The 25,313-nt window shown below is 39.7% G+C and overlaps 1 protein-coding gene across 1 annotated transcript; it reads right to left on the bottom strand.

Annotated features, from left to right (window-relative positions):
- Positions 1–6,425: 6,425 nt before the first annotated feature.
- Positions 6,426–22,035, bottom strand: slc6a1b (solute carrier family 6 member 1b). Its single transcript, XM_056437021.1, has 15 exons — positions 21,720–22,035; positions 20,040–20,456; positions 19,629–19,760; positions 19,285–19,385; positions 18,669–18,778; positions 18,102–18,234; positions 16,870–17,004; positions 15,910–16,013; positions 15,028–15,152; positions 14,075–14,187; positions 13,256–13,387; positions 11,981–12,083; positions 11,671–11,771; positions 10,726–10,893; positions 6,426–9,082 (listed from the first exon to the last, which is right to left on the bottom strand). Exons 2-15 carry the CDS (start codon positions 20,281–20,283, stop codon positions 8,969–8,971), a joined length of 1,815 nt encoding a protein of 604 aa, XP_056292996.1. The 5' UTR covers positions 20,284–20,456; positions 21,720–22,035; the 3' UTR covers positions 6,426–8,968.
- Between the last annotated feature and the right edge of the window lie 3,278 nt (positions 22,036–25,313).

Genomic DNA, 25,313 nt, shown 5'->3' with positions numbered 1-25,313 from the left:
ACACTGAAATGAAAAAGAGAGTTGAATTGATCGACCCGTCGTCAAAAACTGAATAAGATGCCAGTCTCCCATCAGACAGGACTGATATCTATATAAAATAGTATTTCTAGTATTTTTGTAGAATTTGGATTAAATAAAATGACTTTGCCATCTGCCTTGCTGTAAATCAGAGGGATGTTTAGGTCATGGCATTGACCACCGTGAGGATGCACTACATCTATTGATTTGAATTAAGTCTATTGTGTGAGGGAGTGAACGAAGGTGAAATAAACGTCTTTAACGTGATATTCTCTGTCACATTGCAATAATGGTTTGTACACCAGTAATGAATACAAATTATGCATCAATTCAATTGGAAGCCATTTCAGATGGGAGAAATATGCGTCACAATCCTGTGTTGCATGCGCGCGCATGAGTGTGTGTGTGTGTGTGTGTGTGTGTGTGTGTGTGTATGACGTGGTTCAGGCAGGGCTCGGCAGGATATGCCATGCAGGCAATTACAACTTCTCATTAATACTTAGTTTGACAACACTCAGGCTAATCCCATCATATGGCAGGCAGTGATAAGGGCATTTTCTCAGTGCCTGTCATTCTGCTGGGAGCAGATATGCTATCAGTAGCCTGTTGTAAAGGTGAACAGAGGGAAAGCATGAAGGCTCACTAATATTGTGATTCAGCTTTGGTCAGCACGGGAAAAAGATATCCTCGTTGAAGGAAAGGCATGGCAGTGTACACTAGGTAGCCTGTGAAAGTGTAGGATTTTTGTAAAAGCTGCAGACATTGGAAAAATCTGAAAAAAGAAAATGCAAAATGCATTGCATTGTTTATCCATGTCCTCGTCAATGACACATGAAAGGGTTTTCTGATCTGACGCCCTCACCAGCAGGTACACATCATGTGTACACCAGTGACTTCCAGTACAACACAGAGTCATGCCATCTGCAGAAGTACTCTGATGACTCTGCAGTGGTCGGGTGTATTAGGGATGGACGGGAGGAGGAGTACAGGGCAGTGGTGAGCGACTTTGTAAAGTGGGCCGATGAGAACCACCTGCGGCTGAACGTGGCCAAGACCAGAGAGATGGTGGTGGACTTCAGGAGGAAGGCGACAGCTCCTCCACCTCTGAGTGTCCTGGGAGTGGACGTGGACATGGTGGAGGAGTACAAGTACCTGGGCGTCTCCATCGACAGCCGACTGAACTGGAAGGCCAACATCAACGCTGTGTACAAGAAGGGGATGAGTCGACTCTTTTTCCTGAGAAAGCTTCGATCCTTCAACGTGTGCAGCAAGATGCTGGAGTTATTCTACCAGTCGGTTGTCGCCAGTGTGCTGCACTTTGCCATTGTCTGCTGGGGGAGCAGCATCGGAGCCGGTGACACCAGCCGTCTCAACAAACTGGTTAGGAAGGCTGGCTCCATCATCGGCTGCCAGCTGGAGCACCTGGAACAGGTGGTGGAGAGGAGGACGTTGAAGATACTGCTGTCCATATTGGACCACCCGGACCACCCTCTCCACCACCTCCTACAGGGACAGAGGAGGACTTTCTCCAAACGTCTCCTCACGCTCCGCTGCCACAAGGACAGATACAGGAGAACATTCCTGCCGACGGCTCTGAGGCTCTACAACAGATCACCTCTTGCCAGATCATAGTGCAATAACTGCAATAATAACTTCATATCCACACTATGTTGATCTGCACTTCACACATTTCATTTACTTACACTACACACATACACACACACTTCATTTTCATTTACACTACACACATACACACACTTTGCATTTTGCACACTGTCTATATTTAATATTTTAATATTTAATTTAATTTGTCATTAGTATTGTATTGTGTATGCATATATGTTGTATAGATACATATATATTTTATTTTATATTTTACTTTGTATACTTCTTGTATACATCTTTATCTTTCATCCCTGTTTTTTATATTTTATTTTTTATTTTTGTGGGTTTAGTTTATTGGTGCTGCGACTGTTACGACAAATTTCCCCTTGGGGATTAATAAAGTACATATCTATCTATCTATCTGATGAGGGCCAAGACAAATCCCTGTTGAATAAAAAAATAATTTAATGACGTGACGGTTAGTTTTGGTCATAAAACTGATTTGACTACTAGGTTAAGGGAAAGATTGTGTGTTATTGTAACTATTTAGTTGTAACTATTTTGTTCATGTTAAAATACTACTTAAAATTAATTGTTGAAATCTGTTTTAATGAAGTGCTTTATCAGTCAGTTGCTGTTGGCTGTCTAAGTTTTCCCATCAATACAATCATCAAATAGCATGTGCTGTCTCCTATTGCATCGTTCATTGCATAACCTCACTGCACCATCATATGAAACAACTGTGGAAAACTACAGCCATGCAGCCATAAGACGAGCGAACAGACCATATTTTTTTCTCTCCTTTTTATTCCCACTGATTGTGATTCAGTTGGAGAGTGTGCATGCCACTGGGAGCCTCGGTTAAGCTGGCGGGGAGGGAAACCGGATTACCATTTTCACAGTGTGTGTGCAGTCTGGGCCCTCGAGCTGACTTCTGAGCTGCTACTACCTCTGCTAGACTGGAGCTGTCAGAGCTGCTCCGCTCATGTCTGTGTCATCACCACAACTGACACTTCTAGTGCCGGCGCATGCTCAGATGAGCAGACAGAGAATTATATATATGCATACTCACACGGGCATTTTGAATCACATGCATGCATGCACACAGATTCACACATGCTCAAAAACACACTGTCATCACCACTGAAGTACGACTGAAGATGTGTCTGACCAGGTATAAAATCACCTTCTCTCTTTTTCTAAATTTCTTGCGCGCTCTCTCTCACGCACAAACGTACAGACATACCATTCAATATCTTGCACCAGTGCTTTTCAATGCTTATGAATAACTACCTCTCACAACTAAGAGATGCTTGGATACAAACACTTGAGACACACCAGAGACATGGATCTGAGCTAACACACTTCTGTATTTTGAGGCAAAAAACAGGCATGATATTACTGATTGAAGGACACCCAAACATGGCAATAATGTATTTGTATTCACATTATTTGCTGAACATCGTAGTAGCTCATGGTTAAAATTCTCCAAAGAATGTGTTATGTCTACTGTACTCCACCTAAACCTTATCCCTTGTACTTGATGGGTGGGTCTACATTTTTTCATCTAAACGGATGTATTGTCCCCTCGTTTTCTGAGGTGTCCAGCCAGAGAGCAACTATACTGGTCCTAGTCGATGTGTTTAACTGAACTACCAGCACCAGTGCTCACTATAGATATGTGGAGTGAGGTGTTATTCAGGGAAATAGCTACAACAGCTCACATGATGTAGAAGATTCCACAAAATGGTGTCTAATGCGTTTTTTGGAGGGACGTTATTATCAACACTCCACAATCTCTGCTGTGCTGAGCTTGTATATGGTTGCAAGGAAAGATGATGTCACTGCCAAGATGCCAATTATAAATTGCATTCACATAATCTGTTCCACGTGATTGGGCTCACTTAAATACGGTAAAGCCTGTGAGCTATAGTGCAGGAAGACAACAGGAGTCTGTTACTATATCCTCACATGACACACAGTACTCGCTGCATTTTATATCCAGCACGCATTAGAGCATGCATATGAGCTGTCATCGCTCGGCACAGACATTTGATTTGCAGAGCCTGCTGCTGCACTGCTCACCTGAAAACTCAAAAGCTGGCAAAGAAAAAGACATGTTTTATTATTGCGGTTTTGGTTTCATGATAACGAGTAAATCATAACTGAATATTGTTAATCGTTAGACCACATCAAATCAATCAATTATATCATCCAAAGTCTTATACCCTTTTTGATAGACATGCCTCAATGGGAAACAGATACAGAGCCGAAGAAATAACGTGACGCAAACCACAAAGTCAATTTGTAAATAGTTAGCAATATTGATTAACCCTTGTGTTGCCTTCGGGTCAATGTTTCACCCTCCTGTCGCCTTCGGGTCAATATGACCCGATTCAATGTTTAACCCTCCTGTTACCTTTATATTTACTAACATATTTTACCCTTGAGGTCAATATGACCCCAGCTATTAAAATCTCCAGAAAATTATTAGAATTAATATTGTTTTCCAAGTTTAAGTGTGAGGTACTTTATGTTTGTTTGTTGACTCCCGAAAGAACACCGACATTAAACATTGAATCGGGTCAAATTGACCCGAAGGCGACAGGAGGGTTAAATATTGAATCGGGTCAAAATGACCCGAAGGCAACACAAGGGAATGTGCCAGAAACACATAGATATTCTAGGTTATAGGATTACTGGTGGTCGGACGTGGGTGTGTTTGGGAAGGACAAAAACAATCATTCAGATCTTTCATTAATGTCTCAAGTGTCAACAAAAGATTCATGTTAGAAATCAAAGATCATCATATTTAGAGATTACTGATCTACCCTCTAAAAACTGAACAAGCATGCAATCCAGACACGTACATTTAAAATGTGTTACTCAATTAATGCTTTTCTCAATCTTATGTGCAATGTCATAATTTTTATTTAATTGTTCCCTTTTCATAAACTCTTTGACGTGCATTTCCAACAATTGGAGGCCAACCAGATACCATCAGTGAGATGCTGCATTGTGACCACGAGGGATTGGCTGTTATCCAAGGCAGTTCTAGTGTCTGAGCTGGCACAGCTCTCAGTGCAGGTGTCACAATAATATAAGATATCACTGTGGCAAAAATGTATTATCAGAAACTGTAAGCTAAATTTAAAGAGGACATCTCTTGCGGTGATGGAACTGATTGGATATTCATTTCCAATTACAGTGTGTAATAAATGTAGCATTAGCATAACACTGAGCAGGTCATTGTCATGCAAACCATCTCACTCAGCACTGCAGAGTGCAGGTTGGAAGAGTATTTCTATACCTTTTAAGAAATGGTGTTTGTACTTTCCACAATTAACCTATTGTGTACGTGTAACACAGTGGCGTGCCGTGGGCCTGAGCCTTCAGTGAGGTCATACACAGTCCCACCCGAATTAATCCACCTCTTATTACTATCATTATAATGCCATGGCTCTAGACACTATACAGTTAGACAGAGATGCAGTATAACCAGGCATTGCGTCACCTTGAAATTGACATTTTTATTCAGAGAATTGCAGGGGAAGAGTACAATACAGTACAGTTCAACTAATAGGCAAGAACATAGTGGAGTGCAACAGAGTTATATTAATATTCGTCTTCTATCCATTTCTGGTCCACAAACTTTAAGTCCAACTTTTTTTTACAGTGTGTTCACGAAACAGCGCATTGTCACCCAAAGCAGTTTCACCGTGATGATGAAGATGAAAGTTCCTGTTTACCCAAACACATGACACAATTAATGAGTCTTTTCAATATGTCCCTCTTGTTCTTCACCTTTCCGTTGTGCAGTTCTGTTGCCCTGCGCGCTTGTTCGTTGATCTGTAGATCCGCTCGGGTGTCCCCAAACGTTTTCAAAAGCACCGATGCTTGTAAGTGCCGAGCCGTACTTTGGTGTCTCGTTGCTGCCTTGGTTAGACAACTCAAGTTTGCAAAGCCAGTGTGGCTCCAAACACCAAATCGATCACTTGCAAATAATAGGCATTCCTAGCAGTCCGGTGTGCAGAGCTTCTCGGAGCCTGAGCCATTGATATCGCTCGGAGTTGGAACTTTGAAAGTGGCGAACGAACCCCTTCCCCGCCTGTGACGGGCTTTGTAGCGTCGGCGTCGGTCTTAAAGTTCGTCTTGAGAATGGCGTTATAATTATATCCTCGACCAAATCAATATCTTCTCCTCCTTCCGCCATTGTGGGTTGAAAAAACAGCTTAGTAGTACGCGAATTAATTCGTTTATCAAATTCAGTTTCCTAGTTCTGAGGTTCTGCATATACCTGCCCATAGGCCCCGCCTCTCAATATTGGTAATCCAATCAAAAGACGTGCACGCACTAGGCCTGCTAGCTGTAGGCCAGCTAGCTGGCCCCGGAACCGGCACAGGAGCCAACTCTAAAGCTGATTGGTTGACACAAAATTGTCATTCCCATTCACTTTAAGCTACCAGCGCCCGCAATGTTGATTCTGAAGGCCTATGGGCAGATTTTAGCCCCCTGGCAACACACGATGGCTGAATATGATTGGATAAAAGATCTAACATAAAGACCAGCCCTCCAAATCTCAACCTCGGGCCGGAAGCAGTGCAACCAAGAGGAACGCTATGAAATGAAGAGTATAACTCTTACTCTGGGGAATAATTTAATACATATTTGTAGGAACATTTATATAATTTTTAAAAAAAATATTCTGATGATGTTTAGGCCAGCAGAGAAGGCCTTGATGGCCCACCACTGGTGTAACATACATATGTGTTGTATGCGTTTAAAATGAATAGACACAGATGTTATAATCTATAGGTCTTTATTTATTTTTGCAGAGAACATATATTGCAATCATGCTTTTTCATATAACACCATCTAAAGACATTTATTATATGTTTTTTACATAGAATATTTTACATTAGGCCCATGAAACAGCTAGAAATATACAAAACAATATTCTCTGACTAGACATTTCTATTACATTATTCTTATTAATATGATCATCTTAATTATTACTCTACTCTGTTATTGTAATTATATTGTTTACAGTTGAGAGAGATATGTGCTTTAGTTTCTGAGATAATAATATTATTGCAGAAAAAAGCAAATAATATCATTTTTTTTTTCAACATTTAGACAAAAGAAAAGAAAAACTCAGGTTGTACTGACATTCACAGATACATGTATTACACAGTCCAGTTTACAACATCATTCAAGAGAGAAAACTGCAGTATGGTAACTTTATACAAAATTCACGGAACCCTTTGTCATTGCACATTTTAATTCACATATCTTTGAAAAAAAGAACATAGATCAAAGAAAATACTGGTTCAACCTGATTCCTGTTGCATGTAGCTGCCACAGAAGCACATGTTCTTGATCCTTCTTCATAGTAATACAGTGATATCTGTGTTCTGTCGCAAAGTCAGCTTCTACATACAATGTGTTTATATTGCCAAGCAAACTTGATATGTAACAATAGGTTTTTTCTTTACCTTATGAAAAGGAGTAGTTTCAGTGGTGTTGGCCTACAGTATATAGCATCTGGCTAAGTCCTGTTGTGTAAACAGTGCTTTGTCCGCTGACTGAGCCAAAGTTTCTCTCTCACTATCTGATATTGGAAATCTGCACTAGCCACAGCGTAGAAACACCGTTTGGGTTCTACTAAAATGACTGAGTGAAGGCCATCACAGTTCATTTACACTGAAAAAAATGATGCTCGCTGAATAGCGCACAGAAAAGAGAAAAACATTTGGATCAGCTTTCGAGTGTGCTAATTTACACACACACACACACAAACAAACACACACAAATACAAACATATATGTATATGTCTATGGATTGTGTGTTAATGTTTTGCTGCTGCTTAAGGTAACATGTTGGAATAATGGGAGAAAATGGAAAATATTTGCTGACATTTTTTATTTATTTATATGTAGCATTAATTGTTTCAGTGTATAATGGTAGTATCTGAGAGCTGAGAGAATTTGGTCACTTCCACCTTTGTTCCTGAGGAGTGGGTTACTAAATAGATAACAAGTAAACGGTTCCAGTCGGAAAAGTGGAGCTATCATAGAAATCCGTCATGCCGTCTCCAATGCAGCAGCCACTGCAGCTGATTCAACCTCACAGTTTAAAATATAGATCTGAAATAGCATTGACTTATTGCAACATAATCTGTCTTTAAACGTTACTGGTTGCAGGAGAAGGAAATTCTACTTTTTCTAAATAATCTCCGGCATAAATATTGTACGCACAATGCAAATGTGGGATTTATGTATTGGCTACCTGTTAGAGGTGGTAGTTTACAGATCCAACAATTGTGCTTGTAACGTAATGGATGCTGTGTTTGCTACTGTACTCCGTTGCTGTTCAGAGAGACAAAAGGAGTTGCTTGATTCAATCCATTTATATATTCAGCGGGTCAAATGTCTGCACCAATCCTTCTAACGTGAGTACGATTTTGGTCCTTCTCACTCTCACATATAGAAAATGACCTAAAAATTATTCTACAAAAAAGATTCAGACAACATACAAAGTTATTGTTCTTTAGAAAACAAAGAAACAATTATAACAGTCTATTGCTATGTATCCTATGTAAGTTATTTTTGCTGTCACAAGTTTAAATCGAGCTAAAATAAAAACTGGACGCTTCAAAATCCCATACTGTACTTGTGCTTTTCAAAGGTAGCCCCAGACATGGGTGGTAAACATTTCAGGTTAACTGCAAGGGAGTGATAGTCTGGCTAAAATATATTGTACACATACAAGCAGATTTGGCCTAACCTGTTGCGCGTTCCCATATTGTCTTTGCCATTTGTATTAAATTGTCACTTCACAAACTTTCAAATTGCATTTTTTTCACCTACTACACTGCATTCATTTAAATCTATGTATTTTATAAACAAGCAAAAATGCATTTAACCAATATGTTTCTTTGTACAGTAGTTGTAGTTTAGTAGATTAATGAATATCTTCAAAGTAGCACAAGACTTTTGAATCAACGCAGGCCTCCAAATTAAAATTATATATTCAATATACAGTAATTTTATGAGTCACATTTCCTTTTCTATAACTTTTTTGCATAATGAAATTCAAAATATCCCAACAGTTTTGCTGGGTAATTTGTTTTTTCCTCATAGTTTTATAACTCTGTATTATACAAATAAACAAACAGAAAAAACTCTAAAAATAACTGTAATCAGGTTGGTCTCACGTGTCCCCAGGAGGTAGGTGAATAAAAGCCGACGTGGAAGTCTGGTGGTCGTTCCCAACCTTGATTATGTTTTTTTTTCTGTGTAGATCGGCAGTCTGCCCGTCGAGACAGAGAGACAGGAAGAAGTTTCTAGATGTAGGCTTCCTCGTTGGCAGGGTCCTGATTCTGGTTTTCTGTCTGCTGGTCTGGGCCGTTTTCCTGAGCCTTGACCAGTGTCACAGGCTTGAACATTATCCGCAGACGCTGAAACAGAGAAGTACGGATATAACACAGCTGAAGAAATCACTTTTGGTGATGAAATTACAACGAGACACTGTCACAGCTGCAAAGTGTGTGAACCAATAAGCTGTAACAAAACACACCAGCAACACAGCTGTGAGCTTGATGAATGGGTGTAAGCACATCAAGACGATCTCCGAAAAGACATCCATTAAGTTTCCCCGATGTGATATATTGTTATATAAATAAATATAGCCTGGCATATAGATAGATAGATAGATATATACTTTATTAATCCCCAAGGGGAAATTTGTCGTAGCAGTAGCAGCACCAATAAACCAAACACACATGAATAAAAAATAAAAAATAAAATATAAAATATAAAAACAGGGATGAAAGATATAGAAGCATACAAAGCAAAATATAAAATAAAATATATATGTATATATACAACATATATGCATACACAATACACAATACTAATGACAATTAAACTAAATATAAAAACACCAAATATAGACAGTGTGCAAAATGCAAAGTGTGTGTATGTGTGTAGTGCAAATGAAATGTGTGTGTATGTGTGTAGTGTAAATAAATGAAATATGGCCGACTAAGGAAATTAAAAGCTAATGTTTATGACACCTAACTAATACATAATTCATGGACCAACCTTCTGATCCCAAGGAACTTAATCACTGCATCCTGAACCTTTCAAATGATCTGAACTCTGGGTGCAGTGTTGGACCTGTGATGCTGCAGCATTTATGTGGAGTGTTTGTGAAGCTAAGCTTCCGCTGAGAACAGGGATGGCTGATTGCTACAATTAGACAATCAACCATCAGCTGGTTCTGCAGGATCTGACACCTGCACATCGCATCTGACAGCCTATGTTGCACTGCATGCAATTATGGCCCATTTATTCCGTCAGCGATGGCTGTAAAGCTATATCGCTCACTGGGGACCATATAGATGTAAGGTTATTGTTCAGCCCATTATGGATGACTGCAAATCAAAATGCTCTGAATGTTAATGGCATGTGACTGATCATCAGAGCAATAAAAAAGCAGAATACCATTATGCTGCATTTAAATTAATATAATTTATTTAGAACTGGTAAAGCATCTAAAAAAGTTTAACAGACCTAATTAAAAACTCTACTTTAATAATCATTTCATCCCTGTTCTACTCCTCACAGTGATTCATCTCATCTTTACCGAGCATGCCCATGTTTTTTGCGAATTACAAAAACATTTAATCACAGTGCAGTTACATAGATACATGATGCATGGATCAAAATCACATTGGGCCAAGCTGACTATTTTAACATCCAGTATGGATGAATACAGCAGAAGTGTGAAATGCTCAGACGTGGGTGTCGTGATGTGCTCTGGGAAATCTGCGGATATCATTTTTGCATTACACCAAGTACAACTCTTCATATTTATATGTCATTCTACATATGTGTGTATCTAATAACCCTTCCTGTAAGTCTATGTATTTATGATACATTTGCATATGCAGATATTAGTACTATTTGCTATAAGCATCCTGTAACTCTATTTGCTATGTGGCACAATTATTCATTGCTTTGGAGCAAAAAAGCAGGTCAATGAGTATTATTTAAGTAATATACATCAACTATTTGACTGAATGTGCATTGATCTTACCTCTTTGTATGTGCCTTTGAGTGTGAGGAACATGTAGCCCATGTAGCCAGGGATGAGAGTCATTGAGGAGAGGGCCATGCACCACCCAATGCCTTGGCCCCAGGCCGGGTACACGTAGTCACCCAAGGTGAGGGGAACCATCTGCACTGCACTAAACAAGAAGACCCCCTGGACAACAAGGACAAGGACATGTATCTCAGCATCTTCTTCATTATCATGTTCAGACACACAGTGTAGATTCTAGGCCATGAACATTATGGTAAAACTGCAGAACAAGCTTTTTGTCTTGGATGCTCTTATGACAGAACAGACACACTGTGTGATGTGATATGGTGTTGTGGTGAGATAGTAATGCATTTTAAGCACAGAGCAGTGACATCTTATTAAGACAATCTTCACATCAAGTAAAAGCTAATTAATTAAAGTAATTAAAGTGTTTTTGGTTTTGTGCACACAACCATCAAGTGACAAAGCTTAATTTTGCACATAAATATCATGCAATCATTTTCAATATGTAGCTTCACGTGAAAGAACAAAGACAAGAACAAACACAGGACATTTAATCAGTAGAGTCATCTCATCCCAAGGTGTTGAGTTATTTTGATGTTATGTAATTTCAGTACTTATGTTACATTATTTACGTTTTACATAGTAAACACACTTATTTAAATCCCAATCATGATGTTTTTCCCAAACCTAACTATCTGGTTTTGATGCCTAATCCTAAGGAAGGTTTTTTGTTTGAATTTACAACAACATGTGATTACATGAGCCGTAGTGGAGCGTCCTAGTTTGGTGCTGGGCGACCCTGTGCGTTAGAAAGTGACACCAAGGGTCCTTGAATGAGAACGTGTTGGATTAGCCGAACCATTGTTCTTGATCGGGTGTTTTTTTCCTCCCTGTTGCTGTCTGGACATGTGCATGTTAACCACAGATAACACTTACAGCCACAATGAGCGGAGTGAAAACAACCCAGCAGGCCTTCCACCACAGACACGGCCTGTAGCCAACCATTTCCTCAATGTTGTCATAGAATTTGTCCACACCTGGAACCAAAGATGAAATGTCATGAATACAGTTTAAGTTATAATTTATCATCTCAGATGTGTATAGATAGATAGATAGATGGATAGATATATAGATAGATAGATAGATAGATAGATATAGCTTAGCTCCCAATAAGTCAGCAGTGAAAGAGAAATGCTGTGGATGGAGAAAACATCGGGAAGAAGATTGCAGAGACATATTAGCTCACCGTAAAACCATGAAATTGAGATGCATTCAAAGAAGACCAGGAACAGCAGGCACATTCCACTAGCTGAGTAGTAGTCAAATAGTTTGAACACATACAGTCCACCCTGTAAAAGGAGAGAAGCAGAAAACAAGAGACAAGAAGATAAGACACATGAAGGGAATGGTTGAAGAAGCAATTATGGTATTGAATGTGCAGAACCGAACTGAATCAGTCAAGTGGAATGGAGGGACCAGCAGGCAGACGCTGAAGCCTCTTTGACAACTTCTTGCTGACTGTTGGCTCCTTCACTTGTTTACTTTTTTAAATTGGGACAAAAATACTGTCTTGTATAGCAGTAGTCATTTTATGATAGGGAAATTGCTTAAAGCATCATTTGTTGAACTATTTAACCATTTAAAATAAAGAGTGTTATCAAATGTTTACCTTATAACAGTGGACCTTAAATTATTATTAAATTACAAAATTCTATTTGTATACCAAATAAATTTCTGGTAGTTAAACAGCAGTTACCAGTGCTTTTTTCACAGATTCTAATATTTCATTGGAATCATAATAAGTTAAAAGATTGACGAAGCATCTTGGCAAATGTGTTGGCATCCTGCCAAGTAAATTATAAGATAAGAGTAGAATTTTTTAACATTAAGTGGCTGCTAGAGGTCATGCAGCCCCCCGTCTCCTAAAAATGACATTCTCATACAAAAGAAACTGCATTGTGAATCAAAAGTGTTGGACTCACAAACCAAGTGAAATCATGGCCGTGAACCTTTGTTTCATGTTGTTTCATGTTTACAGACTGAAACTGATGCAAGATGACGTGAACCACGTTGGCCAGGAACTCCAGTCTCAGAGGGCACATTACCCTTTGACCTTACTTAGACGCTCGTTGGATTTATTAGGACGGCCACTTCGAGAGCTGAGTTAAGACTCAGCTGCTGAGGTCACACCGATGGTGTCCTGTAAGGATGCTTACAAGTTTGTGTAAAATGTTTTATTATCCTGTTACAGTGCCAAAGTCAGAAATGTAAAATATTAATGTATTAAGGCTTTTTTATGTCTTCAAATGTCAAGTGTATACTCAGTTAATTGAAGATGAACATGTTGACATTGTGCATAATTTCTAGTGGATTCTGCAAATATTATGAAAGGAGGGCAAGTCCCCACAGCGTGATTACTTGATAAACTGTAGAAATACAGACTTAATATGACCCGATTAGGCAACAGATATCAACCTTGTCATTGAGTGGGAGTTTTATCCAATAAGAAATAATACGTTACCTGTGTAATGTTGGACAGTCCAATGATGTAAGAAATAAAGCAGACGATCGCGATGAAGATCTCTCTGCGTTTTCGGAGAACGTGAGGGAATTCATCAACCAGTGCAGTTATGAATCCTTCCACTGTGCAGAACTGGATAGACGGCAGAGTCACGTCAAAACGGTGTTACATAAACACTCGTCAAAATAATACATTAGGTACATTTCTGAGGTTTAGAAATATGTATTCTATATTACATTATGTTTTAGTACTGCTTTTACATGGCAATGCCACATTAGGAATGTTTCCACCCTGACTCAGAAGCTGAAACATGAGCACTTTGCTATATCATTATGGCTAAATGGAGTTTTACAGAACTTAGTTCGGGAGCAATGACCACGCCCCGAACGTAGCTCACTTCCGCTTACGAGAGCATTTAAACCGGGCACACCTGCCCATCTCCCCGTAACTCTGTCTCTACATCCCTCCCCCCCAACCCCTTTTCCAAAAAACATACCATCTTCTCTCCCTCACAGGAACGGGGGATTCAGCCTTCCGAAGCTTCAAGAGGAGACAACCCCCACCCACGAGTCTCCAACCCGCCGTCTCACCCCGCCGACCTTCTCTTTCTCACACCCACCTAACCCCTCTACCTCCCTTACCTCTTACCCCTCGACCGTCATCCCGTTCCACTCGACCCCATCCCTACATCCCTCATCCCTACATCCCTTCCCCTCGACCCCTTTTCCTTTTCCTCTCTTTCGCAATAAACCGATCAAACTCATATCGCTATCAGCGTGGTCATTGTTAGTGAATGGACTGTTGTTGGGTTATCTTTACCTGGCTGTCAATTCCCAGCATCAGCAGCATAGAGAAAAAGAGTATGGCCCAGAGAGGAGAGATGGGTAGTTGGGTCACGGCCTCAGGATAAGCCAGGAATGCCAGGCCAGGTCCTTAAAAATAAGAGACATTTTATGTAAATGGTGACATATTGTGCTTACAATGGCAAAATAAATACAACAATATTGGACAATTGGACAATAAGTTATACATACAGGACTGTCTCAGAAAATTAGAATATTGTGATGAAGTTCTTTATTTTCTGTAATGCAATTAAAAAAACAAAAATGTCATGCATTCTGGATTCATTACAAATCAACTGAAATATTGCAAGCCTTTTATTCTTTTAATATTGCTGATTATGGCTTACAGCTTAAGAAAACTCAAATATCCTATCTCTAAATATTAGAATATCATGAAAAAGTATACTAGTAGGGTATTAAACAAATCACTTGAATTATCTAATTAACTCGAAACACCTGCAAGGGTTTCCTGAGCCTTGACAAACACTCAGCTGTTATAAATCTTTTTTTACTTGGTCTGAGGAAATATTAAAATTTTATGAGATAGGATTTTAGAGTTTTCTTAAGCTGTAAGCCATAATCAGCAATATTAAAAGAATAAAAGGCTTGCAATATTTCAGTTGATTTGTAATGAATCCAGACTGCATGACATTTTTGTTTTTTTAATTGCATTACAGAAAATAAAGAACTTTATCACAATATTCTAATTTTCTGAGACAGTCCTGTAATGAATGTTACGTCAATTTAAAAACATGTCTGCCTTTAATGAACCCAGAAATCAGAACTGACACATAGTGCCAAACTAAAACCCTCTCTTTTTGAATAAACGAATAACATCTGGCAATTTCATGGGCTAATTTTCGAACGGTCCCAAATGTCTCTTCTCTGTGTCGATTGTTACTATCGACTTTCAACATTGATTGCAATTACCTGAGGCTGCCACATCAGCGATAGGTCTCTTTGTTACATTGGACATGAATCCCACGATGGAGAAGATGACTAAGCCAGCGAACATGCTGGTGAAAGAGTTGATGCAGCAGACAATGATAGAATCTCTGTAGGGGAGAGACAAAGCACAAGGCAGCCATTGTCACGCCTATATCAATTCCTTATCAGCCCGTCACACATTGTCGAGATGCACCAGGGAGAGGGGAGAGGGAGGGGGACATTTTGCATCCTGCTATAGCACAGCAGCTGGGGTACATTTATATTGACCTGCTCTTTTAAAATGGCACTTAGCTGCAGCTGTTTCAAAATAGCTGGAAACATAGAAGTGCATAGGTGGCCTGCAGACCAGTGTTACTCAGAGAATGTGACCCGGACTACTGCAAACCTGACGTCCATGCCGATGAGTTTAAAACTGAGGGTAGAGACTGATACAGTTGGAAGCTAAAAAATGGTCCCAAAATATGTTGCCAGGAAACCAAAAATTATCACTGGAAGAGAAATCTGAACAGTCTCCTTCAAAGTAAAGAAGATCAAAATGGACTTTGCTCTTTTCTAATCTTCCGCCCACTCAAAGGGCTTTAACACTACATGTCATTCACCCATTCACAGACATTCATACACTGATGGCGACCATGCAAGGTGCAACCTGCCCATCAGGACTTTGACTAAACATTCACACCCATTCATACACCCCAGCCTGCAGGAGCAATTTGGGGTTAAGTGTCTTTCTGTGGAACTGCCAATCCTCTGATTGAAGGATCACCCTGCTCTACCGCTGAGACACAGTCGCCCAGTGATGTGTGAGTGACTGGTGACTGACACTATGAACAGGTATTGAAAATGCAACATATTATAATTTCCTACCTGTATATGTTGTTATTGAAGCGATTGTAGCTGCCAAGAGCAATCAGAGAGCCTAATCCCAGCCCATAGGAAAAGAAGATCTGAGTGGCAGCATCCAGCCATACCTATCACGAAGATTAGGAAAAAAAGAGGTTAAATGAACCAGGTGTAAACACAAAGTTGCTAAATAGAGATATTTCCCTAAAAATGTACCAACATTAATTTAATTGTATTGATGAAATAGCCTTGTTTGTCATTATCTGCCAATTTATCTGACTGGGCTGATCAAGCTATTTGCACAAAGGCATCTTGCCTCTTGTAGACCTTTGCTGTCAACACCAGGAGCTGGGAACAATAACTGTGTCTGGAACTTGTAAAAGCTATCCTGTCTTGTTATACTTGGTTCTATCTGACCCATTCCCATTGCATCCCATCTTGACCTCACTTGGCACGACCATGCCATGTCTAATATTGTCTCTCCACACCTCATCTATAGCTACAGCACATATTCTTCAAGAGCTTTAACGATGTGTAATTTAGTCATAATCATTATGGAAAAAAAGACAACATCATCATAAAAAACAAACAATACTATCATATCGGGATTACCCACAACTGGTAAGCTTCAGCATTCAGCTATGTGAGAACTACTGTGTATTATATTCAAGATTCTGCATTAGCTAAATTAAAACAAATATGCTATATATATAAATATATATCAGCTTATTGCTTTGTTCAAGGGAAAATGTTTGTAATATATGCAGTTATATATAATACTAATATATATATATATATATATAAATATATATTTATATTATATATATATAGCTGTGTGCTAAGAGACATCCTTTCTACTATTGTGCTGCCCCTGGTCATTAATAGTCATTGATATAACTATCATCAGCCATCTTAACAAATAGATAAATGTATCTCTGAACAAAAATATATTGTATACATCTCAGCCAGAAACAGAGAGCATACCTCAGACTCCTTCAGTTTTTCAAAGTTTGGTGTGATATAGAACATAATTCCATCCATTGCACCGGGAAGAGTGACGCCACGGCAAAACAGGATGAACAGCATAAAGTAAGGGTATGTGGCTGAAAAGTACACCACCTGTGGGACACAAAGTTATTGTTAGGAAAAAAAGAATATTGTCTTGCTAAACATGAACTTGTTAAATCACACAGCGAGTGAGCATAATGTAACTTTTAATATCTGTCCTGCAAGGCAATGGAGCTTGAGAAGAAGTGGAAACTGCCAAGTTGTTCCTCATGAACACTGTTACAGTAATATGTGGTACCATCCCACAGCACAGAGCAGCACAGTGACCTAGTCTGCCTTTCCCTGGAGGCGAGATGACCCCAGAACGGTTGGGTTCAGCACACTCTCAGTGCACTATTTCCCTCCTTATCTGAACTAGTTTGTGTTATCAAAGTCAACACAGTTTAGGTTATTCATGAGAAAATACACTGAATAAGAAATTAACTAACAGGGATAGTCATTGACACTCCCTTTATTAAAAAACAATGATGATTCTGCCATAAACAACATTATAACAAATAAAAAAGTGCAAAAGGCTACATGTTGTGGTTTTGTAATTGTGTAGCTCAGTGGGCAGAGCATGGCTTCACAGAAGTCAGATGTAGGCCTTTGTGGAGCGCGTTGGTGCTTTTCAAAGGTTGCTTTGGGTTAAATGGATATTGGACGTGTTGAATGTTGTATATCCTTTTAACCTCTTGACCCCACACACACACACAGAAGTTTCTGCTCGAAGTAACATACCCAAACTAAAAAGGGTGTAGCTCGGCAACTACACAATCTATTTGAATAATGTTGGTGTTATAATAAAGGCAACACATGTGAGCTTTTGTTTAGATGTGTAAATATTAGATGCAGACAGAGGGTGGTTGGCAGTATTGCATGTCACTGTATTTCCTCACTTGAGAACAGATGACATGTTGTTTTATATCATTTACAAATATTTCATGACAGTTAACCTTATGAAAACATGATCACTTGAATTTACATTGTTGCTCAACCTACACTTTTGAAATAGTATGAAGAAGTTATGTCATCCCTGCTTTCGGACAATAATCCTACATGTCATTGTGTCAATGTGATACCCTCACTACTCTTGAGTATAAAGACAATGCAAATGATGGATTTCATAGTTCCGTTTTGTTTAGTTTCCATGTTTGTCCTCTACTTACTTTGCCAGTCCAGCTGACCCCCTTCCAAATACAGAAATAAACCATCACCCATGCAATGGCGAGTGTGATAGCCAGTGGGATCCTGAGCTCCCCAGGCTTCTCCAGACCATCGGTCATCTGGTGCATGTTACGTCTGCAGGGGAGTAAAGTGGGCTTACTACAACACACAAATACATCCTCGATCTCATGCATGCAGCATGCATGGGTGCACACACAAATATGCATGCACATTTCTAGATACTCACAGAAAGCCCTCTCACTGGCTTTCTTTTCTCACCCCTGAAGCTGTTTAAGGCTCCACAGTCAAAGGGAGTCATGCTTGCATGTCTATCATATTTTTGTTGCTTCCATAAAATAAATTGTTATTGTATGCCGACAATTAATCCTCCTCCAGAATTATCTGAATGGGTAGATAATGAGGGATTTGCTCATATAAGACTCCAACCCATGATCTTGAATGTGCACAGGAGGCACTGTGACCTCAGCTTAATATATCTGTTCATAACATATCTGTTCATAACAGAGCAGTATCCTTGTGATCTAAACAGACTCTTATTTCCAGCTTACTCCCAGAACTCCACCACAGCGCTGGTAAGGTTTTTGGTGTCTGGGAGGCTGTAGTTGGTGTAACAGCGCTCTGTGTTCCAGGAATTACCACAAGTCTTCCATGGTAGCTCCTGAAAATTAAGGAAGAAAAAAGAGAGAGGAAAATCACACAGACAGCTCTTTTTACTCCAACCCCTCTCCCACCGCCGGGTCCCATTCTGTGTGGCTGTCAAGCAGCCAAGACCATGATACTCATTGAGATTTCATGCTTTTCTTGTTGGAGTAAATGCCTCATCGCCAAATGCATTTATCAATACCTTGTGTAAGGCGCTAATTATGTGGGAAAGGAAGTAATAAATGTCATACTCTGTCAAGATCTGTTCACCTCCATATAAGAGCTCCTGGCAAAAAACTAGCCTTCCACAAAACTTCAAGGATTTTACTATGTACATAAATATATAATACAACCTGGACAAGATTTAAGATTTTTTGTGTGTGTTGATTTTCACTTGTTTTGGGAAATGTTTTTCAGTAGGAATCTTATTACCTTATCTCTATTACAAGTTCACGATATTCAAGTGCTATTATTATATTGTTTTATTAGAAAACCATATGAATATAAAAACCAAATACTCACAGTAGTGAAGGAGTTGTAAAGATAGTAAAGAGCCCAGGAAATGATTACAATGTAATAGATATTTAACCAGAAGGACAGAACAGCAGCAGCCATACCCACACCTGAAACAATGGGACAATACAGGCATGTTGAATTGTGTTCAAAGATTTGTTTCGACAACAGGAATCGAAATATCTGTAAGATTTTTTAGTAAATATTGTTCTTTTACTCCGAATAAACTTTGGCCCTCTGTTTCATGTTAACAAAGACATAATGACATACTTTGTCTGTTATTCCACCTGGCAGCTAGTTAACATACATATTATAGTTTAAGGCCTTCATGGTAATGTAAAAGTGTCTTTTACCTTTAAAAATGGGGGCTAGCTTCCACACTCCAAGTCCTCCAACAGAAGTGTACTGACCAAGAGCCGTCTCCAAAAAGAACAGAGGCATGCCAGCAAATATGAGGGTCAAAAAGTATGGAATCAAGAAGGCCCCTGAATGAGAAGTAAGAGATAAAGGTGTGTAAGTGAATCATAAACGAGTAACACTCATGATAATCCAGATAAGATATTGGTAAAAGGAGTATTTCACTGCGCCCCTGACGCAAGCTCTCGCTTGAGCACATTTACGCACGGCTTAAATTGGAGGGAAATGCACGTTAGCTTTATTTTATTAAAAACCTGTGGAAGCAAACTGGCAGGTTTTGAGGTCGAGATCTTTGCATTCCTTTTGTGTGTGGATGAATGGAAAATTGCCAAGAAAGTCCTCATTACCTCCTCCGTTTTTTCCACATAAATATGGAAATCTCCAGACATTTCCGAGTCCGATTGCGTATCCGACACAAGAGAGAAGAAAGTCAAATCTCCCGCCCCACATTTCTCTCTCGGGTAGCTCCTTTTTCGTCTTCTGCACTTTCACCACCAAGGTTTTGGGTTTGTCGTTTGGCGTAGTGGGCGCGTCATTCACCGTCTCCGTTAAGACGAGTCCGTCCGATGCTTTGGTCCCGTTGGTGGCCATGGTCACTGTGTGAGTGTCGGATAGTCCTGACCAGTGAAGAGAAGGTGGTTTCAGTACCGCTCCAGACAAACAGCAGCTTCTCCGTCCGGTACACCCAGCTCCGATAACAGCCGAGTAGACGAATAATCGGGGTAATGAGTGATCAGGAGCAGCTCAGCAGCGTTCCAGCAACCCTGAAAACATAATCATGTTTACAAATAAATATATAAATTCACTAAAAAAGGGCAAATCTACTTGTTTGAAATATCATATGAAGTCGAATGCCCGGTTATAATGAGGGATAGGCCTACTAGGCGTAAGTATGCCTTAATTGTTTTACATCATTAAAAACTGTGATTCAAAATGTAATTTAAAAAAGAATAAAGCGGCCAAAATGCGTATCAAGGTGGCCATGCTTAAGACGAAGTTGTATGTTCCTGGTTACATATAGCCTAATGTTGCACGATAACTGTGCATGCATCCATTCTAATTCCATGTCATTTTTTCAGGGGTGGATAGAAGAAGAAAAATGCCCCACGATCCGTGAACCCCACGGGATCAAATAAAGACTTCTCATGCAATAAAAATCACTTTTAATTGCCTAGAGTGTTAGCAGAAATTTAGAGCCAGCTCTTGTCCTTGAGTCATTATGCTCGAAATTCAATGGCCCACTTCCTACTGCTCCGGCACAAGAGAAAAGCAATTAAACACATTTAGGAGTCAGGCGCGACGTAGTCCAATGAATCACCTGGAGAGGCTAATACATCTCTGCCGTTTTTGAATAGACATTTTCATCAAGTATCTGCGGGAGTTTTTAAAAAAAGAAGATAATTATTTTACTTATTATTCATCTGGAGAGATGCAAATAATATGCTTCACCTTTTAGGCACATGGTTTTAGCAAGGTTCTGCTTTTACGTTATTAATTTATATTTATTTCTATTTTAAAAATGTAAAATAAACATCTGCTCATGAATTGAATGAATGAAACCGAGCGCGCTCTCTGTTCCATCAACTCGCTCGCGTAATAGTGAAAGGCATTAGGCTACGAGGCAACACGGTTTAAAAAACAGATGTTTTAAATGTTGATGTTTTAAACAGTATAAAAGCATTTTACATCCAATCTGTGAAGAATATTCCAGATTCATGTAGCGTTTAACTTCAAAGAGACGCACAACCTCAGGACACGTTTTAATTAAGTAAAGTAAGAATTGTTTGCAGTTTTTTCCCCACACATATCGCACATTTAAATTCCACAGATTAAAACATAATTCGCTCATTACTTTTGAGATCTGAGTCTCTTACGTCTCCAATACGTGCAGTCGCACATCCGTGCACATTCCGCGCATCTGCATATTCCAAATTTCACAATGTTCCTCGCTTGTAATAAGTATATAGTCACATATATACATTCCTGATTTATATAAATACATGCATACTGTGAAACAGAATACTTACAATTAATTCCTTAGATTTTCCAGATTTTTTACGCGATGGAAAAAAAATCCGAATTTAAAAAAGTTACTTCCTTGCACTTTTACAGAATAAAAACCAAGGCATCCGACGACAGTGGGCAAATATATGGTCCTGAAGAGGGGACGATGGCGAACAAACGCGTCTTTTTGATCGAAGTGCTGTCCTGAAAGGAGTGGTGCTGAAAGAGAGGAAGGAAGAGAAGACGGGAAAGGAGCTGCCGCCGTCTGTGTTAAAGCGAGTAGGGACGTAACATGGAGCGCAGGATTCTCATTCTCATCTACATCTCAATGTCACCTCAAAGTCGACCCTCCCCAACTCCAACATGCCCACCACAGAAATGGCAGCGGGTTTGAGAAAGGAGCATCCTCTTGTCTCAAGGTTTTATATCCTTACTCTTGCAGCTTTTCCCCCCCTTTTTTTTTTTACATCAGAAAGCTCTCTCTCTCTCTCTCTCTCTCTCTCTCTCTCTCTCTCTCTCTCTCTCTCTCTCTCTCTCCCCTCTCTCTCTGGCTCTCTCAGGGGCCAGATGATGCTAACTCAACAACGTAATACAATATGCACACTTATGTGACACATATTGAGTTTTTATTTTCCAAACCAACCAACTTGTGGGTGGTGAACATGACACAGTGTGTGCAGGAAGGCCAGGCTATAAGGTTTACAATAAGAAGTGTATAATGTTTCACCAAAAGCAGCGATTCCAAAGTAGCAGAAATAGAGAAAGAGGCCAATGGCTGCTTTAGCTCCTGGCAAAACATAATAAGAGGGTCCCAGCCAATAAAGGGAGTCAGGGTGTGTGAGATAAATTGAAAACTCTGCTTTTAATCTGTTTAGCCAGCTGTCTTCCAAAATGAAATACCCTTTTGCAACATCCCAAATGAGCAGTCTTAATGCAGACTTTAACTCCCAGGTTGAGATAATGTATTAGGTTCTCACTGGGAGATTATACTCTCGCAGGGTTTAACAGTTAAAGTGAGTTGGGAAAATGAGTAAGGATTAAAACAGTTTTAATATTAAAAGAAAATCTACAACTGCCTTTGGGAATGAGAACGGTCTGACTGAAAACTGGGACAGTGATTCATTTCTCATGTCAAGTGTGTTGTAAAGCTGTAACAAACACCGTGCTGTGATATCTTGGTGTCAAAGCAGCTTCATTTTAATGTCAAGTGGAATCATTTACCATATGTCATGGCTTTCTGGACTGTATCAAAAACGTTGAAGACATTTTTATATTCTCCCATTCGTTTGATTATGTTCAAATATTATATAGAGTCATTGTCCCAGAAAAATCCCGATTTCTCTCACTTCTCATTTCCTCTACAACCCCCCTGTGCTCATCTGCCCAAATCGTTCCCTTCCATCTTTTGTTCTTTTTGTCTCCGTTCGTCATGCAGTAGGCTGTGCGGTGCTGATACAGTGCAACAGAAAAGCCACACCACTGAGAAGGGAAGAAAAAACGCCCAGATGGTGAATCAATGAGGGGGTGAACTAACCTTCTAATGATATGAAACAAAATGTAACATTTTTAATCCCAACTGCTGATTGGCCTGCAGGCTGTAGCACCTCAGATGTGCGAAAAGCCTCCTGTTAGCCTGCAGCTCTCACACAAGGGGATTTCAAAATGCCATTGATGAGAGCTGTGGAGCTGCGCTTGTGGCCCTGGCCCCACCTGATGGTGAGACTGTGTGCAGTGGAGCTTGTAATTACAGAAGGAGGTGGTAGTAATAGAGAGTAGAGCACAGGCAAACACACAGGCAGACAGCTGGCCCCCTGTCAGCTTCAGCATACAGACATAGGGAACAAAAGTGATGTTGCAAAACTGTAGATTATTGCGCACGTGAGGAAGACAAAATGGCGATGCAGATAATGATGACAGTGATAATGATGACAGATCCATTCTATAATGCAGGCATATTTACAGAGCCTTATGTTACCTCTCAATTTCAGTATTTCTATGAGGCTTTACATACACGCTGAGGCTCTTTATGTGCAACATAAATATATGACGATGATTAACACTATGCAAAGTTTACCTCTTAGAAAACTGCAACGAGCAGGATTTGATTCTATAGGAAGTATTTATATCTTAAAAAACTGGAATGAATTTTACTGGATTAACGTACATAGCGATGAGGAGAATGTAACGCTGAATCAGCAAGCAACCTGCTGACAAAACATAAATAGATATAGATCTAATCTTTACAATATTCACAATCTTAGTTTATCATGCAAGCATGATATCATTTTCTAATTGCAATAAACACAAAGTACAGAATGTCATTCTTTTTTTATGAACCACATTATTGAGGGATCATACAAAGTGTTTACATTTAATCCTGAGATGGGCATTCAAATGTGTACCTCACAACCACGATTGTAAACCTCATGGTGGCGCTAGAGGAAGAATCACCGACGTCATACAGATTCATCCTCTGGGTCCGTGGATGTGTGTACCATTTGTTGCTAACTGTGCAAAAAATTGTTTCTGTTTAGACCAAAAAAGTTGACTGACTGACTGACTGAGCAACGTTACTGAGCCCATAGCTGCAACACGGCCGTAGCTAAAAATGAAAACGATCTTAAAAACAGACCTACACTGTTGTACAAACACACAGAGTGACAATGAAATGTGCTTGAAAATGTGACATTCAAGAACAGAAAATAAAAGCAGATGATTGAAATATGAATCCATACTTTTCTTGGGACGCGTTTTAACAATTTTGCTACTTGATAGCACGTTGACCTTTCCATATAGCCGTCACTTTCCAAGTCAGTTCCAGTGTTTGTCCATTAAAGTGTGTTTTAGAATCTCAAATAGACAGTTTGAACACTTTTTTTTAACGTTGCATGTTGGCTTAGCACTCCAGTGCTCATGGAAATCATTGAGCATGTTTGGGCATATGAAAGAGAGATAAAGACTGAGAGGTAAACGGAACACACAAGCAAACAAACAAACAGACAGACGGAGCCCTGTACTGTAGCTTTTCCATGTCTCTTAATCCTAAAAGCCTCTGTTCTTTTCGGGTGGTGGGGAGAGGGAGGGACTGTTGTCAGGACCAGTTATGTGGAACACTGCAGGCCCATAGAATGTGTCTGGCTCTTCATTGGTAAGTCAGTCAGGTAGGACGCTGCTAGGCCTCTCCAGAAGAGCCTCGGTGCAACGTTTCCGCTCACAGTGAAAAGATGGAGACAAAGTGATGTGTCTGTTGCCGGGTGATTTACAAAAAGAACCCAGGGTGCATTTCTAAAAAAAGAGAGGATGGAAACACAGCGGCAAAGTAAAACAAATACTGGCCTCCCCCCTCCCTCCCTCCCTCCCTCACTCTTCTCACAGCCAAGCAGGAATGTAGAAGTCCTCGAGGGAGAGTACGTAGGGAAAGGGAGGCCAACATTTGCCCACAAAGCCAGATTTAAATGTAGCTTTAAGAATTGCATCGTAACATAAACGTGAAGATTCAAATACTCACTGAATATAAAATGTTATTCTGAGAACATGTTTAGAGAAATGCTAGAATGAGGGATAACTCTAAATTTAAAAAACAAGCATATCTTTCCTTTTAATAGCTGCAAATTCAT

The sequence above is a fragment of the Pseudoliparis swirei genome, chromosome 18 (genome assembly GCF_029220125.1).
Source record: "Pseudoliparis swirei isolate HS2019 ecotype Mariana Trench chromosome 18, NWPU_hadal_v1, whole genome shotgun sequence".
Lineage (NCBI taxonomy): Eukaryota > Metazoa > Chordata > Actinopteri > Perciformes > Liparidae > Pseudoliparis > Pseudoliparis swirei.
This window is presented reverse-complemented; position numbering and strand designations above follow the sequence as displayed.